The 25,343-nt window shown below is 39.2% G+C and overlaps 5 protein-coding genes across 8 annotated transcripts; 2 read left to right on the top strand and 3 right to left on the bottom strand.

The window, feature by feature from the left end:
- Positions 1–458: 458 nt before the first annotated feature.
- LOC17881386 lies at positions 459–2,414 on the bottom strand. The gene is made up of 5 exons (XM_023780055.1): positions 2,327–2,414; positions 2,131–2,245; positions 1,696–1,826; positions 1,327–1,431; positions 459–1,155 (listed from the first exon to the last, which is right to left on the bottom strand). Exons 2-5 carry the CDS (start codon positions 2,182–2,184, stop codon positions 702–704), a joined length of 744 nt encoding a protein of 247 aa, XP_023635823.1. The 5' UTR covers positions 2,185–2,245; positions 2,327–2,414; the 3' UTR covers positions 459–701.
- A 909-nt stretch (positions 2,415–3,323) lies between these two features.
- On the top strand, positions 3,324–9,267 carry LOC17881863 (PH, RCC1 and FYVE domains-containing protein 1). 2 transcript variants are annotated; one of them, XM_006286881.2, is made up of 9 exons: positions 3,326–3,820; positions 4,331–4,417; positions 4,625–4,714; positions 5,151–5,231; positions 5,350–5,544; positions 5,617–7,743; positions 8,061–8,207; positions 8,293–8,675; positions 8,828–9,267. In XM_006286881.2, exons 1-9 carry the CDS (start codon positions 3,746–3,748, stop codon positions 8,949–8,951), a joined length of 3,309 nt encoding a protein of 1,102 aa, XP_006286943.1. In that variant the 5' UTR covers positions 3,326–3,745; the 3' UTR covers positions 8,952–9,267. The 2 variants fall into 2 exon arrangements, with proteins under 2 accessions (XP_023635821.1, XP_006286943.1); XM_023780053.1 differs by lacking the exons at positions 8,293–8,675; positions 8,828–9,267 and adding an exon at positions 7,886–7,950 and having other exon boundaries at positions 3,324–3,820; positions 8,061–8,150.
- Positions 9,268–9,765: 498 nt separating this feature from the next.
- Positions 9,766–11,806, top strand: LOC17882539 (ABC transporter G family member 23). Its single transcript, XM_006287209.2, has one exon. The coding sequence runs from the start codon at positions 9,819–9,821 to the stop codon at positions 11,691–11,693; it is 1,875 nt and encodes a 624-aa protein (XP_006287271.1). The 5' UTR covers positions 9,766–9,818; the 3' UTR covers positions 11,694–11,806.
- A 163-nt stretch (positions 11,807–11,969) lies between these two features.
- On the bottom strand, positions 11,970–17,033 carry LOC17884038 (protein SMG7). Of its 2 annotated transcripts, none has more exons than XM_023780064.1 (8): positions 16,913–17,033; positions 16,178–16,283; positions 15,442–16,047; positions 15,224–15,346; positions 14,893–15,107; positions 12,714–14,814; positions 12,507–12,622; positions 11,970–12,407 (listed from the first exon to the last, which is right to left on the bottom strand). In XM_023780064.1, exons 2-6 carry the CDS (start codon positions 16,247–16,249, stop codon positions 12,735–12,737), a joined length of 3,096 nt encoding a protein of 1,031 aa, XP_023635832.1. In that variant the 5' UTR covers positions 16,250–16,283; positions 16,913–17,033; the 3' UTR covers positions 11,970–12,407; positions 12,507–12,622; positions 12,714–12,734. The 2 variants fall into 2 exon arrangements, with proteins under 2 accessions (XP_023635832.1, XP_023635833.1); XM_023780065.1 differs by having other exon boundaries at positions 16,178–16,234.
- Positions 17,034–17,950: 917 nt separating this feature from the next.
- Positions 17,951–25,271, bottom strand: LOC17884388 (rho GTPase-activating protein 7). Of its 2 annotated transcripts, none has more exons than XM_006286982.2 (22): positions 24,850–25,271; positions 24,284–24,320; positions 24,067–24,143; positions 23,881–23,951; positions 23,733–23,811; positions 23,464–23,593; positions 23,186–23,305; positions 22,807–22,884; positions 22,599–22,654; positions 22,453–22,522; positions 22,197–22,284; positions 21,727–21,970; positions 21,437–21,652; positions 20,845–21,189; positions 20,588–20,637; positions 20,063–20,123; positions 19,901–19,984; positions 19,681–19,791; positions 19,427–19,596; positions 19,053–19,122; positions 18,762–18,968; positions 17,951–18,457 (listed from the first exon to the last, which is right to left on the bottom strand). In XM_006286982.2, the coding sequence occupies exons 1-22, from the start codon at positions 24,901–24,903 to the stop codon at positions 18,263–18,265; spliced, it is 2,613 nt and encodes an 870-aa protein (XP_006287044.1). In that variant the 5' UTR covers positions 24,904–25,271; the 3' UTR covers positions 17,951–18,262. The 2 variants fall into 2 exon arrangements, with proteins under 2 accessions (XP_006287044.1, XP_023635743.1); XM_023779975.1 differs by having other exon boundaries at positions 19,053–19,119.
- Between the last annotated feature and the right edge of the window lie 72 nt (positions 25,272–25,343).

Below are 25,343 nucleotides of genomic sequence, written 5' to 3'. Positions count from 1 at the left end.
AAAAACAAGAAACCTATACCCATATGCTACTATATGAAAGAGATCCATGTACTTAAAGTTAAAGAGTAGAACTAGTAGACTTATATGACAGCTAAAATCAAATAAAATTCCTTTAAAATAATTTGAATATATTTGTTACTTTCATTTTGATTTATTTTATTATAAATGTGAATACAAACTAAGCCTTGGTCTGTTTGAAGTAGAAGAAGCACACAATTTGGCAAACTTGAATATACAATTTGGCAAACTTGAATATCCCATGTCCACCGACCAACTCAGACAACTCAAACTTGAATCTCTTTTCTTTGAAAGTCTTACTGCCTCTTTCCCAAATGTCACCGACCATGCAGCCCACACCACTAAAGTTTTACTTCTTCTTCTTCTTCTTCTTCTTCTTCTTTGTCCACATAATAAACATATTTTTTCCATAAGACAATCTTTTACATATCCACACCAAGTAAATCAAAAGCCAAATTATATTTCATCCGATCAATGATTAAAAAACCAAAGAGTTTAATGAACAGAGTACTATAATATCACTTCTGCAAGGTTCTTGTCGTTTCTACCATTCCAAACCCCACACCTTATACATCGGTGTGACTGAAAATTACCACAACATTAAAAAAACTGTACAGATGATACTAATTCATGGAAGTAGGTGGGAAGCTTTTTGAGTGCAATTTACTTACAGATGCGCTCACTCATTTCCTTCCCAACCTAACCAAATGGGCCTCGTGCTTTGCTGCCGCTGTTACTTCCGCTGCTTTGTTAGCAGCTTCACGCTTTATTGCTCTCTTTGCACGTCTTCCTGTTGTGTTTGCAGTCTTCACCTGCTTTTCCTTAGGCTCACTTGAGGATGACCCAGAACTCGAACTGGAACTAGAACCACTGGATCTTTGAACTGGCCTGGCTTCTCGACGCCCGGATCTGACAAAACCATTGCCACCCCATCTCCGATTTCCTATGCGAAGACTTGAGCCGTGCAAATAGAACTCGTCAAGGTCATCATCATCATCCTCGTAGTCACAAGGAATGTCAAAATCATCATGGTAACCATAGCTGTAGGATGCCTGTTCCACCACCACATCCAATGGTACAAACCATGAGGCTCTCAGGAGAAGGCACACACTCTCCTCAAACAGAAAATCTTCAATGCTGCATAGAAATACAACAAAGAATTTAGAAGATGGCACAGAAACCTCAGAAATCTATATGGTAAATCCCAATGTGTCAACAATTAATAAAACCAAAAGAAGAATGAGAAAAGAGTCTGATCAAGCAAATGGACTAACATGAAGCGATGTGTATATAACGAAAGAAACTCACCTGCCATTGAGAGCCCGGTGGACACTGAGAAAATCAAATGGATTCTTACATTGTGGGCATGTAGGACTCTCTTTGCAACTCGCCCAACGAAGTATGCACGTCACACTGAATAGATAGAAATGAATTACTCCTCTTAAAAACCAAAAGAGAAAGTCAGTTTCTACGTAGACATAGAATGAAAGAAAACATAAAAGGTTGTCAAGAGGTACAGGTAAAACCTAAAACCAAGCTCTACAACTACAGCTTACGAGAAGAAGACACAATTCATATGAAGAAACTCATATGTTCATACCATATACTATAGATGAAACGGAAGCAGATAAAAATCTAACATGTCAAAGAAACCAATAAAAGATCAAACAAGAATACCAGTAAGTATGCTCACAGCCTTTGACCATAGCAGTTTCTTGAAGAGGGATTTCACTCAAGCATATTGCACAACAACCACCATGATTCCCGAAACTCGGCTCGTGGATCACTTCCTGGATCTTCTTTTTGTCCTGACAAAATCCATAAATGTGGGAGAATAAAAGAGAAATCAAAATTTCAAATACATAAACATCAGTAGCAATACTAAGCATCAACCACCCTCCAAAATGTAAGCCAGAAGATCCCTAATCGTCCAATTCGAAATTAAACGCACAATAAGGCACAAAGGTCCGAAATTAACGAAACCCTAACATTGCAGAGCAAACACTAGACATTTCTACAGAGAAGCAGAAAGCATCATCAGATGGAATCAGCTCCAACTACTCACGAAGACACAAGCAGATAAATTTTAAAATTTGGGTAAAAAAAAAAAACCTGATGTTGAAGAGCCAATTCCGGAATACCGTCGATCACTTGCCGCTCAGACATAATGATTTCGGTGACGGAATTCACGGCGGCGAAGATAAATTTTTTAAAAATTGAATCCTCACTGTAGAGAGAAACGAAAAATTGAGTGGTAGAGAAAAAGAGATGTATTCGTCGAGCTTGATCTGAGGGAAGATAAATATACCTTCGGGGGATTACAGAGAGTGGTGGGTGGAGGAGGAGGAGATTCGATGAGAATGATTCCGATACCTCCTCAATAAGAACGTTTACACAAAAGACAAATATAAAACCAAACCTTCTTGCCCCTCCAGAAGCTCTCAAACCTATAGTCTCGCGACAGGTGGGATAATGAAAACGACGCCGTATCTGGCCATATATGCACCACCCCGTATGAGATAATAATGATGACGCTTTAAAAACTTCTCCAACTAAAACTAAAAAATACAGCAAAGAGACTACCCCCGTTACATAAAATAAAATGAACCTATAGAAGTTTTTTTTTTTAGTTTGATAGAAAAAGCATTAAACTCATTTACAAGAAGTAAATATATAGCGATTCAAATGTGTAAAAGGTGGATGAGAAGATTGGCCAATTCATTCCAATTTTCCTAATCAAGTAGACCGATATACGTGACGTGAGAGAAGCTTTGCAATGGTGGTGGGTTGTTTAAGAGCGAGATCGGAGAATCCAAGAAACCACAGCTGAAATTTCCAACTTCCATCGGAGGATTTTGGGAGTAACCTTTGTTGCAAGAGGCTTTGGATATGTTAGTTAAATATCATTATGTGTTTTTGCTTTACATTTTCTTGTGAGTTTACCATAACATTCTTGAATTGTTTTTGTTTTTGTTTTTGTTCAAAAAATTGTTTTTGTTTTTTTATTCCTCTTTTAAATACAATAATATATGAATAGAGGAAAGCAAAAGCTTGCCGAAAATTCAAAATATGCGCAAAAAGCCTTTCACATTACTATTCACAAAAGAACAAAAAACGAAAAAAAGAAGTGAAAATGGATAAGAGAGGTAATTAATTAGGCAAGTGCAGAGTAGTATAGTATAATCCCGTAATTAAGGAGAGAGTAATGTATGTTTTTTATTAACTCTAAAAATAAATTCAACATTTCAAGGAAAAATAAATAAAGTTTTCTTTCTCTCAAGTCAGAATCTGCCTTTTGGTCTCTCTTCTCTTCTCTCTCTCTCTCTCTCTCGCTCGCTCGCTTTTTAACTGAGTAGTATAGATCATCTCCATCTCATGCCATGCCCTCTAGATTCTTCTTCTGCGTTTCAATCTCTCTTGCTTTTGCCGACGAGTTGAATCACAGCTGAGACGCACATTTGAATTCCTATATGTTTGGTTGGAACATCGGCTCTTTCTTCTTACTGTTCCGGATCGATTTGAATCTCTATCTAATTCGAGCTGAAGAAGCTGTGCTTTCGCTTCCGAATTGAACTCAAGATCGACGATCACAGTGATGTTGAGACGATTTCGTCATTGCAAGACTTCTTTTGATTTTTTTTTGTTCACTTGATTAGTGTGGATTTCTTTGGAGGTTTTTCTCCGGCGGGTAGGGGTTTTGCTTCTGAGGAGCTTTGTTTGAGATTGTATGTCGAGGAACGGACGAATGGCTTCTTCGTCGGATCTTAGCAGACCCGGTCCAGTTACGAGGGATATTGAGCAGGTCGGTGTTGCTAATATTTCTCAATTTAGGTCTTGTTTATGATTCCAGTGCTAAGGTTACGTTCATACTTGTACTTTGGTCGAACTAGAGTATATTATTTCTCTGCTGAATTCTAAGGTGATGATTACATTTTTAGTCAGAGGTGAGTCCTAAGATTTTGTAAACTAGAGTTACAAGTTCTCGGTTTAGTGACGGGCTTTAGCTCAATACTGTTGTCTCTGAGCTCGGTTTCAGCTATGCATTGATGAAAATACATTTCATGGATTTTTATTATATGATTTTCTTAGCAGTCTACTGAGACTGAGAGTTCTATCAGGTGCAATTTCTCAGAATGTAGTATTATTTGACATCTCCGTCTGAACCATTTTATGTTGTAGGATTAATATTTTAGTGTCTCCAATGCTTCTTCTCTTCGTTTTATTCCTGCAATTGTATCTAAAGCTTAATCACCCCTTGCCAATATATTTCACCTACTTTCTTTTTGATAATTTATCTTTTCAATTTGCTCAGGCTATCACTGCCCTCAAAAAGGGAGCGTATTTGCTTAAGTATGGTAGAAGGGGAAAGCCTAAGTTCTGTCCATTTCGCCTTTCAAATGTAAGTCGTGTTCTTTCCGTTTTTCTCTTAATTCTATGTAAGGATTGTTATGTTAAAACTAACTCTCCGTTCTCATTTTTATCTGAGGACTCCTTATGTTCCTATAGAGTCCTCCTTTTGGCTTGTTATATTTCATCTCTGCTGCTTGATGTGTGCATGGTCTCGTTGTTCTGTGTCTAAGTAAATAGTCTGTCCTGTAACTTTCAGGATGAATCTGTTTTGATATGGTTCTCGGGGAAGGAGGAGAAACATTTGAAGCTAAGTCATGTTTCCAGGATCATATCTGGACAGCGCACTGTAAGTTTTGACATCCCAGGATGATGTGATTTAATTCTCCCTTCAGCTGGCAGTTAAATGTCCGAATAATTTCTTTATACTAGACTATCCATGTTTCATTGCGTTTAAATGGTTTGGATCTTTTATTACTGCCTAGGAGAAATATCTTCTTCTAGTTGTGTCTGAGTTCTACTATCATGTTTGTGAGTGGGATTTTCCATTTAATGTGATCTGAATTGCTGTAATTGTCCCAAGTAGTTCATGTTATGCACAAGGCTCTTATCTTAGAGTCATTTTTCAACTTAGTTCAGTTCAGCGAGGTAGGTAGATTTTTATTTGACTTTGCATGTTCCATGCATATTTTCATCAGCCAATTTCAGTATTCGTACTGCATATTTGGTCCTCGCATATCTAGTGTGATATTCTGATAAATCTCGCAATGCTGTTTCTTTTGCAGCCTATTTTTCAGAGATATCCACGGCCCGAAAAGGAATATCAATCCTTTTCGCTAATATACGACGAGAGATCACTAGATTTGGTGAGATTTTCCTTATAGGAAATTATTTTCTAATTTCTTCTATGAATTCATTGTTCCAGCCTAAATTTTCTGTTATTATTGAAAATTCATTAATTAGAGTTGGTATTTCATTTCATAGATATGCAAAGATAAAGATGAGGCTGAAGTGTGGTTTAGTGGTTTAAAAGCCTTGATCTCGCGTTGTCATCAACGGAATTGGAGGACCGAATCGAGAAGTGATGGAACGCCATCCGAAGCTAATAGTCCGAGAACATATACCAGGAGAAGCTCCCCTTTACATTCTCCATTTAGCAGCAATGACAGTTTCCAGAAGGTACCAGAGTGATATATTCCACTTTATTCTGTGTATGTCTTAACTAAGGTAATATTCTTTTTTACATTTCAGGATGGCTCGAATCACCACCGTCTTCACAGTCCATATGACAGCCCACCTAAGGATGGCATTGACAAGGCATTTTCAGACATGTCACTGTATGCAGTTCCTCCAAAAAGTTTTTTTCCTTCAGATTCGGCAACTATTTCAGTTCACTCTTTGTCATCTGGAGGCTCTGATACACTGCATGGTCACATGAAAGGTATGGGTACGGATGCTTTTAGAGTTAGTCTATCAAGTGCGATTAGTGCATCGAGCCATGGTTCTGGTCATGATGATGGAGACGCATTGGGAGACGTTTTTATGTGGGGAGAAGGAATAGGCGAAGGTGTTTTAGGTGGTGGAAACCATAGAGTCGGAAGTTCATTGGAGATCAAAATGGATTCGTTATTGCCAAAAGCTTTAGAGTCTACAATAGTACTTGATGTCCAGAATATTGCTTGTGGTGGACAACATGCTGTCCTTGTGACGAAACAAGGAGAAAGCTTTTCTTGGGGAGAGGAATCTGAAGGTAGGCTTGGCCATGGTGTAGATTCCAATGTTCAACATCCAAAACTCATTGATGCCCTCGGTACCACAAATATTGAGCTTGTAGCATGTGGTGAATACCATAGTTGTGCAGTTTCTCTATCAGGGGATTTGTATACCTGGGGTAAAGGAGATTTTGGTATTCTGGGACATGGAAATGAAGTCAGTCACTGGGTCCCCAAAAGAGTAAATTTTCTGATGGAAGGGATGCATGTATCATCCATCGCTTGTGGACCTTACCACACAGCTGTTGTGACTTCTGCTGGGCAGTTATTTACTTTTGGTGATGGTACCTTTGGTGTTTTGGGCCATGGTGACAGGAAAAGTGTTTTCATACCTAGAGAGGTAGACTCCTTGAAGGGTCTTCGCACTGTTCGGGCAGCCTGTGGTGTATGGCACACAGCCGCAGTTGTAGAAGTCATGGTTGGGAGCTCAAGCTCGAGTAACTGCTCTTCAGGAAAGCTTTTTACTTGGGGTGATGGTGACAAGAGTCGGCTTGGTCACGGTGACAAAGAACCAAAACTTGTGCCTACATGTGTTGCAGCTCTTGTAGAACCCAATTTTTGTCAAGTTGCGTGTGGACATAGCCTTACAGTTGCACTTACAACATCGGGCCATGTCTATACTATGGGTAGTCCTGTTTATGGTCAGCTTGGAAATCCACACGCAGATGGAAAGGTTCCTGCCCGTGTTGAAGGTAAACTTCACAAGAGTTTTGTTGAAGAAATTGCTTGTGGTGCTTATCATGTTGCTGTTTTAACTTCAAGGACTGAGGTTTACACTTGGGGAAAAGGATCAAATGGTAGACTAGGCCATGGAGACGCAGATGACCGAAATTCCCCGACATTGGTTGAGTCGCTGAAGGATAAACAGGTCAAAAGTATTGCCTGTGGTTCTAACTTCACTGCAGCTGTCTGCCTTCACAAGTGGGCATCGGGGATGGACCAGTCTATGTGTTCAGGTTGCCGTCAGCCTTTCAATTTCAAGAGAAAGCGGCACAACTGCTATAACTGTGGACTTGTGTTTTGCCATTCTTGCACTAATAAAAAGTCCCTGAAGGCTTGTATGGCACCAAACCCAAACAAACCATATCGAGTGTGTGACAAGTGTTTTAACAAATTGAAAAAGGCCATGGAAACGGATCCATCATCTCATTCTTCTCTGAGTCGAAGAGAAAGTGTCAACCAGGGATCAGATGCAATCGACAGAGATGAGAAATTGGATTCTAGATCAGACGGACAGTTAGCTAGATTCTCGTTGTTGGAGCCCATTAGGCAGGTGGATACTCGGTCCAAGAAGAATAAGAAATATGAATTCAATAGTAGCCGTGTCTCACCAATACCAAGTGGAGGCTCTCACCGGGGTACACTAAACATAACCAAATCTTTTAATCCAACTTTTGGATCATCAAAGAAGTTCTTCTCAGCGTCTGTTCCTGGTTCCCGGATTGCGTCTCGGGCAACTTCACCAATATCAAGACGTCCTAGCCCACCGCGCTCAACAACGCCAACTCCCACTCTTTCGGGACTAACTACACCAAAAATTTTCGTGGATGATACCAAGAGAACCAGTGATCACGTAAGCCAGGAGGTGGTTATGCTAAGATCTCAAGTAAGCTGTTTTCCATGCTCCAAATTTTTCTCATTATTCCAGAATTCTTTACACTTATTTAAGAAGAATACATAGTGATACTATTTTTTATTTCTTTTCAGTTGTCCAATTTTGTTTCTTGTTCTTAATTGATTACTTTCAGGATTTCACTCTTTTTCTAGAAGAACAAGCAAGTGCCTTTTTATTTTTCTTGTGTGCCTAGATGGAGTGAGATCAGGCTCCTCGAATGAGATTTTGTTTAGTTGGTGAAAAACATTTATCAGCTCGTTCGTTGCAATTTGACTCCTTTTCTAAATCACTTGTAAACTATATAACAGGTTGAAAATCTTACCCGGAAGGCACAATTTCAAGAAATTGAACTGGAAAGAACAACCAAACAGCTAAAGGAGGCATTGGCAATTGCTAACGAAGAAACAGCGAGATGCAAGGCAGCAAAAGAAGTGATTAAATCACTTACCGCTCAAGTAAATTTTAAATTTTCCTCGGTGCTCTTTGAGTGTACTAAAATGATATATGCAACTTCCTAATTGTTTCAATAAATCAATGCAGCTGAAAGACATGGCTGAAAAACTACCTGTTGGAACAGCTAGAAGTGTCAAGTCTCCTTCTCTTACTTCATTTGGCTCCAGTCCTGACTACGTTGCCCCGTCTTCTAACACCTTAAACCTTCCTAACAGTCGAGAAACTGAGTCTGATGGCCTAACCTCTGTCTCAATGTTCTCTAACGGGGCAAGCACGCCTGTTTTCGATGGTGCAAGTTACCGACAGCAAGCGAATCATGCTGCTGAATCAATAAATAGAATCAGCACACGATCAAAAGAAAGTGAACCCCGTAACGAAAATGAATGGGTTGAACAAGATGAACCTGGTGTGTACATCACTCTCACAGCCTTAGCGGGAGGTGCAAGGGATCTCAAGCGCGTCCGTTTCAGGTACTACAACTCTTCTTTTATCTTAGAGGCTTAATTGGAATGTTTAGATACTCTTCTTTCGGTGCACAAAATAAAAATAAAAAAAGAGATACTCTTCTTTCTTTTTTTTTGGTTATGAATGAACGTGATCCGAGAACGACTTTTGATTGCAGCCGTAAACGGTTTAGCGAGAAACAAGCAGAAGAGTGGTGGGCAGAGAACAGAGGACGAGTTTACGAACAATACAATGTACGCATAGTAGTTGACAAATCCAGTGTGGGTGTAGGAAGTGAATGACTTGACTCATTGAAATTCTTTACCTTACCCCCTAAATAACAAAAACCAGAGTTTCCCCAGTCATCCATTCTTTTTTTCTTTTGTCGAAACGGGTTTCATAGGTTTATGATATGAGGGGTTATAACAAGTGAGAGAGTAGTTTCATTATAGTGTTTGGGTGTTTTTCATTTGTAAATTCATTTGTAAATTCTATAAAGCATATACATTGTTTCTTTCTTTGTCTCTCGATAAATGCTATCATTTGATGTTGTAATGCAAACAGCACTAATGGTCTGTAGAAGATCGTGAATATAAGAGAAAGCAACATATTTCTTCACAGATGCTATCATATAAATGCCACCATTTTTGTATCAAACCTACTTTTCAATTAGAGTGTCAACATAATATATATCAACGATTAGCCATCTTAATAAAGTAGTTAATAATAATGTCATGTATTTATTTAACATATAAAAAACTTTCAACTTATGTACAGTGAAATGTATATTTTATAAATCATAGTTATACCATTGGAACTTGGAAGTAGTAATGAACGTAAACACGTTACCTTTTTTTGTTTGATACACCAAATTCCATATTTTTGATTCCTGGTCAACCACTTGTACCGTTTAGGCTATTCCAAAAATACAATAATTATCTTACGTACATACACGCTTAACTCATCAAATATCAAACAATTAATGACCAACCAAAGAGAATTTAGATACACAGGTTTTGCAGAGTTACACCAACCTCTGCCTACCATTAAACACTTGTTTCTTTTTGTTGGTCGACCAATTCTGAAAAAAATTGTTTACTCCTTTGTTAAAATGCATTATTAGCCATTTTGTGATCGATGAAAGAGTTGAACAATAATACAATTATACCATGTCGTCCTGCTTCCACCCTTCTGCTATGACTACAAACCGCAGCGAAGAAGACTCCATCATACTTTTCTCATCATCAAACTCTCCTGATGAGTTCTCCTCAGCTTCCTCTTCATTTTCATCTTCACCACTCCCAACCCCTAACCGCTACTCGTTAACAGTCACTAACCTCTCCTACACCATCCATCACACCACAATACTCAAATCCGTGTCATTAGCTGCTGAGTCCTCTAAAATCCTAGCCGTGGTTGGACCGAGTGGAACAGGGAAATCCACCCTTTTGAAGGTCATTTCAGGAAGAGTAAACCACAAGGCATTGGATCCATCTTCTGCGATTTTGATAAACAATCGTAAAATCACCGACTACAATCAGCTACGGAGGCTGTGCGGGTTTGTACCGCAGGACGATGATCTCCTGCCTCTGCTTACCGTGAAAGAGACGTTAATGTATAGCGCCAAATTCAGTTTGAGAGATTCAACGGCTAAAGAAAGAGAAGAAAGAGTTGAGAGCTTGTTGAGTGATCTCGGTCTTGTTCTTGTCCAAGACAGCTTCGTTGGGGAAGGAGACGAAGAGGATCGCGGCGTTTCGGGGGGAGAACGGAAGAGAGTGTCAATAGCCGTTGAGATGATCCGTGACCCGCCCATTCTGCTTCTTGACGAACCAACCTCTGGTTTGGATAGTCGAAACTCGCTTCAGGTCGTTGAGCTTTTGGCTACTATGGCGAAATCCAAGCAGAGAACCGTCCTCTTCTCCATCCACCAACCTAGCTATCGAATACTTGATTACATCTCCGATTACTTGATTCTCTCCCGCGGATCGGTTATTCACTTCGGGAGTCTTGAACATCTCGAGGACTCAATAGCGAAAGTAGGGTTTCAGATTCCAGAACAGCTGAATCCTATAGAATTCGCCATGGAAATAGTTGAGTCCTTGAGAGCTTCAAAGCCAGACTCGGTAACCGCCATAGAATCATCATCGATCTGGCCTGAAAACAACGAAAACGATGGGATTACCACAAAGAAAGAAGAGTTGCGTGTCCTAGACGTCACCGAGATCACATATCTTTGTTCTAGGTTTTGCAAGATCATCTACAGAACAAAGCAGTTATTTTTGGCGCGAACAATGCAAGCGGTTGTAGCTGGATTAGGACTAGGCAGCGTCTACACAAGACTCAAGCGTGACGAAGAAGGCGTAGCAGAGAGGCTAGGACTATTCGCTTTCAGCTTAAGCTTCCTCCTCTCTTCAACAGTCGAAGCACTTCCCATTTACCTCCGTGAACGTCGTGTCCTGATGAAAGAGTCATCCCGTGGATCCTACCGCATCTCATCCTACATGATCGCCAACACAATCGCATTTGTACCGTTCCTCTTCGTTGTCTCTCTCCTCTTCTCCATCCCAGTGTACTGGATCGTTGGCCTAAACCCGTCGATTCAAGCCTTCTCATTCTTCGTCCTCTGCGTTTGGCTCATCATCCTCATGGCTAGCTCTCTGGTGCTCTTCCTCAGCGCAGTTTCACCTGACTTCATCTCCGGAAACTCTCTCATCTGCACCGTTCTTGGAGCTTTCTTTCTCTTCTCCGGATACTTCATCCCCAAGGAGAAGATTCCAAAACCATGGATGTTCATGTACTACGTGTCGCTGTACCGTTACCCGCTGGAGTCGATGGTGGTGAACGAGTACTGGAGTATGCGAACAGAGTGCTTCTCGGGCGGGGACTCGGGTTGCTTGATGACCGGAGAGGATGTCTTGAAGAAGAGAGGACTTGACAAGGACACGAGGTGGATCAATGTCGGGATAATGCTGGCCTTCTTCGTGTTCTATCGAATCCTCTGCTGGGGGATTCTACTCAAAAAGGCTTCCAAGTCAACCCATTAAATGAATATTTCACTGTAAAATGCATTTATTTACTGTATATCATGTCAAATGATACAGTTTTCAGTCTTTTTTACACATATATATATATACAACTTCTTTGACAGTTTCTGACATGGGTTTGGTCAAGAACAGGTTTCCAATGCAAAAAAAAAAAAGAGCTGCTCTTGTTTACTTGGGAGTAAACAAACTGTTTTCTCCATGCATTGGATAACTCTAATATGATTGGTCTCACATATTCAAGAAGGATAAGCATTTCTAAGTTTCGACAACAAATCATGTTTCAACACATGTCCCTTTTTATTCATAACCAAATGCAAGGTTTCGCACACCTTATGATGGTTCAACTTAGACTGACACAGCAAAACGGAGAGAAGTTTGAGACAGGCATAGAACAAAGGAGGAAAAGCAAAGCAATCCAAGAGAAAGATAGCTGTGCAAGAGGACGACAGCTACACATTCATACGCAAAAAAAGAAAAAAAAGAAAAAAAAAAAAAGAGAAAAAAAAAAAGAAAATGTAAACAGGGCAAAACAGCCATCAACTGCTTCAGATATCAAGAGCGAGCCACAAGGTACGTTTCCTTTCTTATTCATAAGGTCTAACATCTCCACCTCAGTAGCACGAGAAAGGCACTTTACTCCTATCATTCCACAGAACCATTCATTCATTCTTGTTACCACATATCTCTTTCACCAACATGAGCCGAGTCCAGAATCTATCATCAATAAGCATTGGTGATTTGTATGAGTAACTAAACATATGTAAAAACGAATTGCAAGACTAACTCAAGGACATAATAAGAAGAATAACGAACCTGTCAGGTAGGAAGTGCCCCACAAGAAGCCAAGGCCACAAAGACTCCAACTAGAGACTTCAACAGAACATTACTCAGTTGGAGTTAGGTAGCATAAAACGTTCCGTAACACTAACCTGAATCATTCCAATTACCTAGATCAATACCATAAGAATAAGAGTTCACAAAACACGTAATAATGCAAAGCAGCTTTCTGTTTGCTCTTACCGTGTTACTCTTCCTTTCCTCTCACACAAAGTGACGACTCGACCAAGTCGACTGTCCTTGATATTGCTCAGGGAGTTGAGCTGATTGATGGTTCTGGTTCGCAAAGCTCTCTTTCAGAGGGTTTTGAAAGTATGGAAAATCTGCTTGGACCTGTGATGTTGGAACTTGTTTCCCAGGGAATGGGAAGTTAGTAGCCCCATTCATTCCATTGCTGGTACCCATGTGTTCTGGTTTCCCAGAAGAAGCATAATTCAAAGAACTGTTGAGCGCAGCAGCGCCTCGAGAAGACTGAGCTTGGTATCCATCCAACCAGCTGTAATCATCAACCGCTAGATTGTTCCCAGACAAGTCAGAACCAGGTGCTGGCTCCTTTTGCAGCTTAGAGGGGACAGAGTTAAACCCAGGCGGAGGGCCAAGATGCCTAAAGGCTCTACTGATTGGATTTTTTCTTGCTAATGAAGATTGGACGCCCAGGCCATCGGCAATAGCTCCAGATGATGAAACAGCATCACTTTTGGGTGGGAATACAGCTTCAGGTGTTAGTGACTGAGAATATGGCATACCACCCATACCATTGACATTGTAAGACTGCTGGGCTGGTTCTGAGTGTGCAGGGTGATAGGAAACTCCATGATTTCCATGCATCTCATTTTTCATCACATGACCATTACCCATCTGAGCAAAACTAGATAGGGTATTAGCAAGAGAAGCAGCTTCTTCTGGTAACCACTTGGTACCACCAACAAGGGAAGCAGATTGTGACTGGACTGGTGAAACATGTGAAACCGGAGCTTGAGTTTGTTGAAAGTGCACAACCCGTGATGACAGTGGTTGAAGATGTGCGACCTGTGATTGCATTAGCTGAAGTCGTGCAGCAGCTAATGATTGGGCTGCCTGAGGATTAACTGCCTGTGTCTGCACTTGTTGCAAATGCATTGCCTGAGACTGGGTTGATGCCTGAAGGAGTCCCAAAAGGTTGGAATCAACAGATGCAGGCACTTGAATACTCGCATTGCCTCTAGCTTGCAGAAGTTGATTTTCACGAAAAGCTGAATCCGAACCACTCAGAGGTTTTAAGTTCCCCGTAGTGGCAACTTGATCAGGTTTCCTGAAGCCACCACTAGAAACACATATTTGGTCAGAAGCCGTTTTCCTCTTTTCAGTAACTAGCGGCTTGAAAACAATTACTTCATCATCATCATCCTCCTCACCCATATAAATCTGCTGGTCTTGCTGTATAAATGGTGAGTTATGATTCACCATTACTTGGTTATCTTGCAAAGCATCAGCTTTAGGCGGGCTTGAATGAGAATCCAACAAGTCATCTGAGGGTTTTACACCAACAAGAAACTTCTTCTTCTTAGAATCATAATACACATCATTATCATCAACTTTGATCACACTGGTCAAAGCTTTCCCTGCTGCTAGGATCCTCTTTACACGAGCTTTCTTTTCCTTGGGACCTTCAGTTACAAAGGAATGTTTCCTTGAGAAGTCGAGAATAGTCTGAGCGGGAAGCAGTGGCAAGAATCCTCTTAGTTCAAAGTCCTCCCATAGCGCAAGTCGGTTTTCAGTTTCTCCTTCATCATACAAGCTCATGTTTGAGAAGCAAGTCTCGTCTTCAACATCATCCAAAAACATAGGCCCAAGCAACAACAAGATCTGATTGAAGAAGGTAACACACTGGTTCCAAAAGCTATTTCTCACAGTAGTCTGTCTGTCATCCGGATCACTTGCTAGTGCAATATCAGGACAACACGCCAACCATTCAACAAAAACCAAGATACCAGGCAGGAAGTAACTCGTCGAAGGATCACGCAATTGCACACACTGCTCTATTATGTGTCCAAGCAACTGAAAACTAGCTGTTAAAGAGTTTCTGGCAGGCTCCACTCGCTGTACAATTTCTGCATATGACTGACCTTCTGTCTCTTTCTTTGAGTTATGAACGCTGAATATCAGAATTGCCACGAGTCTAACTATGAAAAGTGCGCTGTTACTGGTGTCTAAGCCCAAACTCAGCCCTTCCACTGTGCTAGAAGAAATTACCTCTCGTAAACTGCTGCTAGTGGAGGCAAGAACATCTAAGAACGTCTCCAGGCTGGCAAAGACAAGCAACACATATTATACCAACGAGCCAGTAACAGAATCTAGAACAAAATAATTTCAGAATATTTACCTTGTTCGGGTAAATAGAATCCCGTTGAGACGAACAAATCTAATGCAGAATGCTTTAAGCATCTCATTTCCACTAGTTACTTTATCCTTCTCAGGACCAGCTACCAAGTTTGCATCTTTCGATGAAATATCTTTACCTTTCCCTCGTCCTTTACCAGTCTGCCTCTTAGATGAGTCTTTGGAAGCCACACACAATTGGGCATAACTCTGACGATTCTGCTCAACCAAACAAAGAGAAACATGCATTATATTCAGATACTAAGAAGGTGGAACAACAATCACTCTTACGCCAAACCACAAACATAATAAGGATTCAAAAACTTGTAGTTAACCTTTTCAAAAGCAACAATCAAGTTATCACGGGCAGTTGGAAAAGGGCTCTCTACAGCCAAACTCCGGAAGTAACGATATGTTGCTGCAAACTCATCCCCCGAGTAAGAAGCAATTATAGCAAGCTGAGACATTAAAGTTAATATAATCAGAAAAACTGTACCACATAGTTGTACCTAGCAAAAAAATGACATGAGAAGGAGGAAAAAAAGGTAATAACCTGATGATGTGGGTTTCCACTGGCAGGCAATAGAGAAGCTGCTTGCAAATAGTAACTTTTAGCAGCAGTATACTCTCTGATCTTGGAATCCCCCTCCCCATACAATCCTTTATACCGAGCCAGATCACCAAGGTATATTAAGCAACGATGACAAGATACCAAGCCTTTTTTAACTTCTGCCGACTTCTTTCCATCGTTATCAGTCAAGTTTTGACTCTCTTGATCCTCAGAAAAGTAACCAAAGGGAAGACCATACTTTGATCGAATTTTTAAGATCATACCATGGTAAAATCCAGTTGCTTCTGTAATGAATGTTCTGAACTGCAGCTTGAGGGCTGCAATGCGGTCGGGTCTAGAAGGACCCTTTACATTTTGTGCCGCACTCGAGCTACCAGAACTCAATGCAGCATGGATGCGTGCTCTGAACTCCTCAATGAATTTGTAATGAAGTTGCCACAGTGTAAGTTCAATGCTGTGCTGCTCAGAAAAGGTATGATCTTCAAGAAGTATTGCTTCGTAATTCTCACGAATTTGCTGCCACAAATTTGGGTCAGCCTGTTTTCTAGCCTGAGCATCCTTCCAACGCTTGTTTTCTAACTCAACAGTCTACAAAGTATGCATATATTATCACTATAATGTAGACCCAAATATTACAAAGGCTCAAGTGAAGTGACAATTAGATTTAGAGTGTAAATACAATTATAGAGAGAGAGAGAGAGAGAGAGAGAGAGAGAACCTTATCAAATATGGCCTTGGCTCGCTCCCTTGGGGAGGAAGCAGTAGTTTTATCCATCTGCAAAGTCATCATCCATCAAAGTTGTCAGGGTTATTTCATACTTAACCTGCAATATAAGAAAAAGCGAATTTCTTAGCTAGGGATAGAAGCCTAAACCTATGCTTTTGTACTTATTATCTAATACAAACTAGAGAGAATGAGCTTGAACAAAATCAATCATCAAAGGTTCATTGGAGCTCTAGACTAAAGAAAACAGACGAGTCGAATCTACCACTACATACACACCTCTAATCAAAAACTTCAATCAATATTAAAACGACGGAAAAAAAAAAACTGAGATAACCTGTTCAACTGTTCAAGTCAAACCTTGAATTGATATTAGAACCCTTGAAGATGAAAAAAAACGATTATGACATTGATCAACCGGAGACAGTAACAAAGAGATATTCCAATAGAAACAAAAGATAACAATCACAAAGACCCTTAAGCTCCTCATCTCAGAAATCCTTCTGCCTTTAAAATCATAAAACTATAATCCGCAAAACGAGAAGCAAAATCAAAGCAGTATCAGCATCAAATTCAACACAGGAACCAAAAAAAAAACCCTATTCCCAAGATTTTTAATTGTAAGAAAAAAAAAACAAACAAACCACACGATAAGAAGAAAACAAACAAAAGCAAAAGAGAATTCTTCTCGACATAGGATCAAGAGAGAAGAAATCAAACCGGAATTACCAGATCTGTGAATGGCTATGGGAGCAGAAGCATCGGAAGGAAAAAAATCGGTGAAAGGAGAGAGAAACTAGGGTTTTTTTTCGCTGCGAGAGAGAGGAAAAAAAAAAAGAGACGGTGAAGGAAGGGGTCGACTCTTTTTTTTTTGCTTAATATAAGAGAGAGAGAGAGAGAGAGAAATAGTGAATTTATATATTACAAGAAAAAAGAAAAAAGAGGATTGTCCAAGTTTCTGATTTGTCAACCGGAATGTTGCCTCGTCGGCTTTGAACGACACGACGCCGTCTTAGTCTTTTCTTTTCTCAGTCTTTCTCATTCAATATTTTTCTAAAGATGGAGTTATTTTTATTTATTTATGGAGAAAAATTGTGGAACTGTTCTGTGTTTAGTGTTTGTAGCACTCTTTGTTGTTTTCCGGAATTAGATTCGTTCACCGTGAATCTAAACTATCATTTATAGTAAGTTGGTGTATATCAGATCGACGGTAACAATCAACTGTCGAAACGCGCGCTTTTCTCGTTTAACGTTCATTTATCTCTTTTTTCTGAAAATTCAAAATATGGCGCGTTTTAATACTTTATTTAAATAGTACACGTGTTTATTTAAACCCTTCCGTAAAAGAGGAATACGAAAAATGTGTAAAATCTTAGAATGTCATATTAAAGTAAAAAAAAAATACTTGGCGTTTATGCTTTTATGATCTCTTTCATTTATTTTTCTATGATTTTTTTCCTTTGTTAACATCTTTTTAGAGGATTTTGTGGTTAATTGATTTTAATTAATAACTGATTTTTATGTTTACAACTTTAAAAAACAGGCACACATGTCAACTTCTCATACTGTGATGAGATGTCAAACAAAGAAGAAGGTTATTCAACTCTCATACAAACCAAACCAAACCAATGCTGAGGACTGAGGAGGTCATCAAAGCAATGGTGAATATTCAACTCTCATACAAGTATAACAAGTAACCAACTCTGTTTTTAAGGGCTAGAGACAGTGGATGGTAGTATAATATATTCTATTATCTAGATGTGAAACTGTATCATATAAACACATTATTATTGAATAAAAACGAAAAGTTAATTGGCTGGTCAGAAAAACTCAAGAGCACAAAGAGCCGGACGAGGACGTCTTTAAATTTTACACTTATGAACATAACCAATCACACATAAAAAAGAAAGAAAAAATGTGTTACAAAATACTTTTATATACACACAAGACAAGACTGTTGCCCAAAAGAATAAGGTCATTATTGTCTTCTGGGGAGAAAATGAGCAGAGCGGATGCTAACATCATTAATCAATCACCAAAAGAGGATATACAGAGCCTTTTCTTCTTCTTTTCGTGCTGTTAGTTCCAAGGTGGAGAAGATGGACGGTGTATGAAATCTTGAGAAGATGAGCCGCCGTAGTTAAGGTCAAGGTTCTGAAGCTGTTCCATGAGCTGTGACCGTCTTTCCTTGAAGAAATCAAGACGAGTTGTTAACTCTACCAGAGCTGCTGATGCTGCGGCTGACGGATGATTAAGCCTCGGGTACTCTGTTATCTGCAAAAACGACATTTCAAGTATATTAGCGTGTCTTGTTGTATTTAAGATGTTTCCTCAGAATTTTTAAGAGCCGTCAGCTCTGATTTGCTAAGCAGAGAACCAAGCAATCATGCACGTCTCTGTAGTTATTGTTTACAACAAACTATTCTGTGACTAATTAACAAACCAGACAGAGTTAATAACAGAATTGCACACTATAATATGGAACCAAAAAGATAAACGATCTTCCCTGAGATTCAATCCTGCCAACCACATTGTTTTTAAAGTTTATAGGAACCCTTAAGGGAGCAAAAGTTCTTACATCCAATGCTCTTGACGTCGATGGAACAGATGGAGAATCCATGGTTGCGAACTTGTCCACAGACATCTTTCCAGATTCTTCACTGATATTAGAGTCAGTTACATTTGTTGATTCTGATATTTGCTTACGAGATGGTTGCCTACTATTTCCAACCCCAAAAGATCCTGCTCCTTTACTGTTTCTCCACTCCGCTCCCAGTAAATTCTCCTGCAGTCCAAACAGTAAAGCCTATTGGTTTTATCTAAACTATGGAAGATGATGATCGATGACAGAACATCAGTAAAAAAATACCTCGTGTCTTTGTTTTCTTTCATGATTTACATAGGCAAGGGTGGAATCAAAATCTTGCTGAAGAAACCTTCTGAAGAAAATACATGACATGGTATTAGAACAAAACCACAGATGTGAACCTATCATATTACAGTACATACAAGATATGAGGTGCAAAGTATTCGAACATAATCTTCACAGTTGTACTGTGTTAAAGATTACTACTGGATAACTTAATCCGAGATATTTGTTAAACAACTTCACTAAGCAGACAACAAAGCCAGCAATTCAAGCATAAAATTTTTACAGTACAAAGTGTAAGTCATGACGAAAAATAACTTGGACTCTAAGCTCCTTTGTGTAAAGGAAAGTACAGGGATAGTTATATAACTCACTTTTGAGAATTGTGATTCTGGAGATAATGATGAGTATCACGCGCATCGGAGAAGGAACCAAAGTGAGTCTGACGTTGCTGGTTAAGCTGATGATGAAGTTCGGCAACTTTTTGCTTCAGCCTGGCCACATCAGCCTCAGCAAGAGCAATTTCCTCAAGCTCTGCCCTTGTCTTCAAATATAATTGGAAAGTAAGTATTTTACAAGAACTAACTATTTTAGAGAAAGATACTATTTCTCTAAAATGTATACTTACTTTCGAATCCACACCATGTGAGCTGAATTGTCCAGAAGACATGCTCAAACCAACCTCCAGTGCTGCTCGGAGATCTCTTTCGGCTTGAAGCTGCTCTTGTAATCTTGACACCTATATAAGTATTCACCATCAAACCAGAAGAAGATTCCTTTGACATTAGGATTAATTGTAGAGACAAGATATTCATAAACACTGATAGTTTGAAAGAGAAATTTTATACATCTTGTTCAAGCGATAAACGACGTTCATGCAGTGCTTGCTTCCTTCTCTCCAGGCTAGCCTGTAATATTGCGTTACCTCTGGCCTATAACAATAATGGTGACCAGTGTTAATGACCTTCGGAAGGCAGATAAAACAAATTCAGTAGCAGATGATTGATTACCTCTTTTGCAATTCGTTGTCGCAGTTCATTTTTTGTGGTCTCCAGCCTCTGTATAGCAAGCCTACAAACAATCAATGAACCAATTAGCAATACAAAAAAACCAAGCTAGCATATTCTCAATGGTCAATCAGTTCAAGCCTATACCAAAGAGATGGAGCAGTAGTTTAGAATGCATATCTAGAAAGTACATATCTACATACAATGTTGACTTTTGGATAGGTGAATCTTTATATTTCCTACTTCATTCAAACAGTATAGTCTTCAGTAAGTGCTGAGACATTAGCCGTGTCATTCTATGTCCGATTAAGTAAAAGGACTTTTAGAAAAGTACAGTGTGAAAGTGAATCATGGAAGTATTTTAAGCAAAGGAAATATTTAAACTTGAAAACATATTGGATAGATAATCACAGTTCTATTGATTATTTTACTAAGCATTTCAGCGTTAAATATATTAGCCAAAAAAAACAATATATATGTATGTATATATATGGCGATGGAGAATACACCCAAGAGTTAAAGCCTTACTCGTCTTCTCCTGAAGAATCAAACGATCCATCTGTGGATAGCTTTCTGGCCTGAGACAAACAAAAAGAAAAGAAAATGTGATTGATATTACACTACCTGCGTCGGTTCATTATCTCCATATGCAGCTAAGGTGCAACATCAATAACAAATTGGAGGAAAAGATTTTTGTATCATGCATCTAAATCTACGAACTAATGTGCCAAATTCTTATGCATGTACAAAATCAGAACTATTTGATCAAGGTAAGCAAAACATACATTGCCTCGACCCCAGAATGTTGCGCGCTTTGCATGAACAGAGGAAGGTGTGCCCTTATTCACAGATTTCTCATTTGATGCTTCAAGACCAGGAGATGCCAGAGTATTCCCATGATTGGCTACATTAACAGCTGTCCCTGATGATTGATAAGACTCGCTAACATGTACAATACATGAGTTTTCTCCATATTTTGTTGGATCATCACCTATCTGCTCTCCAGCTTGTTGATCCGTGGAGTTGACAAAAGGATTTCTCGTAAGATGATCTGTTCGTACGTTTGAATTACATCTTGGACCATTTAAGTCTCTTGGTGATTCAATATCAGAGTCATCAGCCACAAATCCCTACAAAGAATAGAATGTATTCAGCAATCATGAAATAATTATTTCTCTTTATAGCACAGGAATGGGATAGAGATATAATAGCTGAAACCTAAAAGCATATCCTAAATTTCAGAACCATACTTCCTAAGTTAAAAGGCATTCCAGTATATCATCAGCATTCAGCACTATGCAAATAAAGATGTCATCTAAGCTTCCATGGATGCATGAGTATAGTGACGGAAGAGAGACTGGAAAAAGGAGAAATAACCTTGTATTCATAGAGATCACTGCCTGTGCAACCGCTGCTCTCGCTCATTTTTCCACTCAATGCACGCTCGTTATCATCATCTGTCACTTGTTCAACTTCATTATCTGCATTGTGATATTCATTTTTCACGTTGTTGTCATCATCACTTGAATCATCAGGCCCACTGTTTCCAATATGAGATTCGGTTGAAATCGAACATCTTTGAATATTTTCTTCCTGAAATTGCAGATAAGCATATGAGACATACAACATTGATTAAGGTTGATAGAAACCATCTGAGTGAGTCTTACATCGAAAATACTTCCATAATCCTCCAGGAGAACTGTAATGATGGCTTGGGCATTATTGGCAGCATTAGCAGCAGCAAGAAGCTGAGCAGAATTGTCTTCCCCACAATCAAAATCGTCCTCTAGATCACATTCACCAGCCAGTAGAGGACGTAGGAGCAGAGGAGCCATGCAGGCAGCTACAGCATTTGGGTTCATTCGATTTTCGTGGGAATGAGACGAAATAGTATGCATCATTTTCAGAATCCTGAGGGTCCAAATTAAATATGTAAGGGTTTAAGAAAGCACTTTATAAATGATTCTTAAGAATTCTTACTCATAAGAACCACAAGATATTCATCTAGTCTATAGACTCAGACTTGGCAGAAAACTAGTAATCTCAACTTTTACATCTAATATCTTATATAATCATAAACTGTTAGCAGAGTGAAATCGACTGTTAGCCCACCCCGAAGGGAGGTCTGGAAACATACCGTTGTAGTAGACGTCTATTAGGTTCAGGAAATGTTTCCGCTATAGCAGAGCGCAATGAACTAATGCGAGACTCCTTGGACTCAATTCCTGATCCAGCAAACCAATTAATAGGACGTTAAATTCACAAAAGTTCAGTCAGATCTTTAGAAATATTTTTAACAGCAGACCCATGAATATATATAGATACACACACACAACTCTGCATGTTTACAAGTAGGACTTTATCAGAAGGAAGAAGAGGGTAAGGGAACTCACTGTAAGCTTCCAGCAGGGCAGTACAACAAGATGCTGAAACCGGAGAAGAAGGTAACTCCCTCAATACATGCTGCATGTGAAACGAAACTGCCTTAGTATTGTAACAATGCATGGACTATCAGAATAAGAAGTTGAGAAGACACTACCTTAATGCAGTCTCCAACAACATGCGGATCTTCATCAAAAGTGAACTCCGTTTTGCCTAGATATTATTTAAAGCGGAAGAGGGGAAAAAATGTAAATTTTGTATTAAAGAGAGTACATACCAAGGAAGTTTAAGAACATGTAATATTAGCTTAACAAGATGTGCCTAAACTTAATCCAGAGAGAAATCAGTTAGCAGAGTATAGGTACCCTGTTCATATTCTTGAACTCTACGTTCCACCTCCTCCACATCAGCAGACTGTCTTAGTATTCCTTCAATTTTAGTTCCTGAGGAGACAAAAGAGAACCACGAAACCAACAAAAAAAACAGTTAAAAGACAAAAAGCATTCGAAGAAAAGAAATACATCAGATTTAGCAAGACTCCGTAGAACAAATTGAATGAGATAACAGAATCATGGAAGTAAGTTAAAGTTTCCTTGAATTGAATACGTTCCACGTATTAAGTACCCTGACAAAACTACGGACACATTTTCATCTAAAAGCGCATGCCTCATCAAAACCATTTAGGAAAGACCACGTAATCAATAAAGCTTCGTGATAGCTATCAATATTGTCTTAAGAACTTACCATACTTCTCAATAAACTGAAGAGCTTTCTCAAGGAATGAAGGGCTTCCATCAATATCTTCAAGAGCAAGTAAGATTGGTCTTCCAACAACCAAGGATTTTAAGGGACGCTTATCCCGCCCTAACAATTATGGACAATAAAGGCATAATGACGCATAGCGATCGAAAAACAACTATTAAGTCAGAAATATACATAAGCATGATAAAGGCATAATTATGTATTAAGACGCTTAGGCCAAAGCTGTAACATGGAGTAGAAAAAAAATTGATGAAAGGAACCTTCAATAGCCTCGTTAGTTTCAGCACGGAATATTCCATTTTGACCCATGATGAGTGCTGCATTAGGGGCGTGTGCAAGAGCCTGTTCAAGCGCAGTTTTCCACTCGTACAAATCTTCAAATGTCTCAGCCTGCATTATCCAAGTTGGTCAGAAAAAGGAATATTAACACTAGCATAAAGATCATCTAAAGGACTATCACAATGCAGCAACATGTTCTTATAGTAGACATCTAGAAAGTAGATCAAATTTGCTGCTGATGTAAAACCACCTTAAGAGTGAAAGCTCTCCCATCACGCCCATCTGGAAATAATACCGTCAACAATTTTTTATCCTCCCTTACCACAACACTGAAACCAAAAATAACTGTAAGTTGAATTTCATGAACTTTTCTAATCAACTAGCAATACCCTGCATACCTTCCAGAGTTATTCAAGTCGATGCCACCCAGAGTTAAGTTCACTTCACCACCCTTTTGTGGTAGAGTACCCTGTGAAAACTTAGTTAAGTATCTCAATATAAACGATTATCAAGAATCTTAGTTTACATTAACAAAATAAATCAATACACAGAACAAAATCAACAGTGTGATTGTGAATACTAACAGGGTCATTTTTGAAGAAGACCAAAGAAGTACGTGTGAGGATGAACCAGCGTTTCTTCCAAGACGTCCAACCCAATCCTATTGAGCAGAAAACCACAATAACATGTTCAGTGGACTATGATATCACAATAGCAACAATAAATTGTCAAGCTGAACAAACATAGGGAAATGTAACAAAACTAATCGAAATAGGGAGGGGTAACATGTCACAAGGATACCTTTAGATGATATGAAAAGTGGACCACTCTTAAAAACCTGTCATTGCGAGTTCCACAATATTAATAACAATCATCAGTTTAGTAATCAAACTTGCATTTCAAAAACAAGAGAAAATAGATAGTTGCAAGTAAAGCCAATAAAATTGTTTCAGTTCATACTAGGAAGTAGGAACCCCAGACATGCGAAAACATCAACGGCTCAAGACCGGCATGATACTCAGGAAATGCACTCAACACAGATACTATATCTCACGTCAACACTGATAATGGAGTCTTTTGTCAAAAGCACAAGAGCGATCAACCCAATTGGATTCCAAAGAAAAATTACGCACTTAAGAATACAAGAAACAGCTAATCAATGGCGCTATGTATTATAAGACTCCTAAAACAACCACTGCCATATACCACGGAAGTAGAAATCTATAAACTCCAAATTTTATATAATAAGATTATATATTAGCAATCATTTTGAAAATTCCCCTATTTTTAGCAATTCCAGCTCCCCGGTTGTGCAAAATTCAAAAAAAATGTCAAACCACTACAAATTCTCAGTAAGGCTCCATTACCGTATTTGAAGCTGCAACTCGTGGCCGCTCCAAAGCCGCTAAAGAAGCCTCCATTGCCTCAACAGCATAATCTCAGATCCAGCCTCGAAACGAAACCCAGCCAAATTCGAAAGAAGCCGAGACACTAGGGTTTCAATTTCGACTCTTTCGATACAAACAGTAGAAAGCGACAACAGAAACAAACAAATTTTCACCAACAGCCAAATCTCCTCCTCGTCTTCAAAATTGGAAGAACAAACACAAACCTCAACGAACCAACAACAACAAGACCACCATTAAAGCCGTCGCAGAGTTATGCCTCCGTCGTCCTGCGAGATGTAGCTAGCTAGAGAGAGATAGAGAGAAGATGGAAAAAAAAGAAGGGGGACATTGCTTTCCACCTACTTCTGCTGGGTTATGAGAGAGAGAGAGAAGAGAGAGTGGATGGGTCATGAGTGTCGGAGAAGTCACGGGTCGGGTCTTGTTTTACTTAACTCTTTTTTTTATTTTGTTAT

Source organism: Capsella rubella, unplaced genomic scaffold, assembly GCF_000375325.1.
Source record: "Capsella rubella cultivar Monte Gargano unplaced genomic scaffold, Caprub1_0 scaffold_6, whole genome shotgun sequence".
In the NCBI taxonomy this organism is placed as follows: domain Eukaryota; kingdom Viridiplantae; phylum Streptophyta; class Magnoliopsida; order Brassicales; family Brassicaceae; genus Capsella; species Capsella rubella.
The sequence above is the reverse complement of the archived record's forward strand: the minus strand, read 5'-3'. Positions and strand labels throughout refer to the sequence as shown.

Excerpts from the sequence above, each read along its gene's own strand:
- LOC17882539 (XM_006287209.2), top strand. The coding sequence starts at position 9,819 with ATGTCGTCCTGCTTCCACCCTTCTGCTATGACTACAAACCGCAGCGAA.
- LOC17884038 (XM_023780064.1), bottom strand. The coding sequence starts at position 16,249 with ATGATGACTTTGCAGATGGATAAAACTACTGCTTCCTCCCCAAGGGAG. Across the intron at positions 15,347-15,441 it reads GTGGAAACCCACATCATCAG|CTTGCTATAATTGCTTCTTA; the intron begins GTTATTACCTTT and ends TTAATGTCTCAG. Across the intron at positions 15,108-15,223 it reads TGATTGTTGCTTTTGAAAAG|AATCGTCAGAGTTATGCCCA; the intron begins GTTAACTACAAG and ends TTGGTTGAGCAG.
- LOC17884388 (XM_006286982.2), bottom strand. The coding sequence starts at position 24,903 with ATGGAGGCTTCTTTAGCGGCTTTGGAGCGGCCACGAGTTGCAGCTTCA. Across the intron at positions 23,952-24,066 it reads TCTTCTTCAAAAATGACCCT|GGTACTCTACCACAAAAGGG; the intron begins GTTAGTATTCAC and ends AAGTTTTCACAG. Across the intron at positions 23,306-23,463 it reads AACTAACGAGGCTATTGAAG|GGCGGGATAAGCGTCCCTTA; the intron begins GTTCCTTTCATC and ends CATAATTGTTAG.
- LOC17881386 (XM_023780055.1), bottom strand. The coding sequence starts at position 2,184 with ATGTCTGAGCGGCAAGTGATCGACGGTATTCCGGAATTGGCTCTTCAA. Across the intron at positions 1,432-1,695 it reads GGCTGTGAGCATACTTACTG|TGTGACGTGCATACTTCGTT; the intron begins GTATTCTTGTTT and ends CTATCTATTCAG. Across the intron at positions 1,156-1,326 it reads CACCGGGCTCTCAATGGCAG|CATTGAAGATTTTCTGTTTG; the intron begins GTGAGTTTCTTT and ends ATTTCTATGCAG.
- LOC17881863 (XM_006286881.2), top strand. The coding sequence starts at position 3,746 with ATGTCGAGGAACGGACGAATGGCTTCTTCGTCGGATCTTAGCAGACCC. Across the intron at positions 5,232-5,349 it reads ACGAGAGATCACTAGATTTG|ATATGCAAAGATAAAGATGA; the intron begins GTGAGATTTTCC and ends TTCATTTCATAG. Across the intron at positions 8,208-8,292 it reads TTAAATCACTTACCGCTCAA|CTGAAAGACATGGCTGAAAA; the intron begins GTAAATTTTAAA and ends AAATCAATGCAG.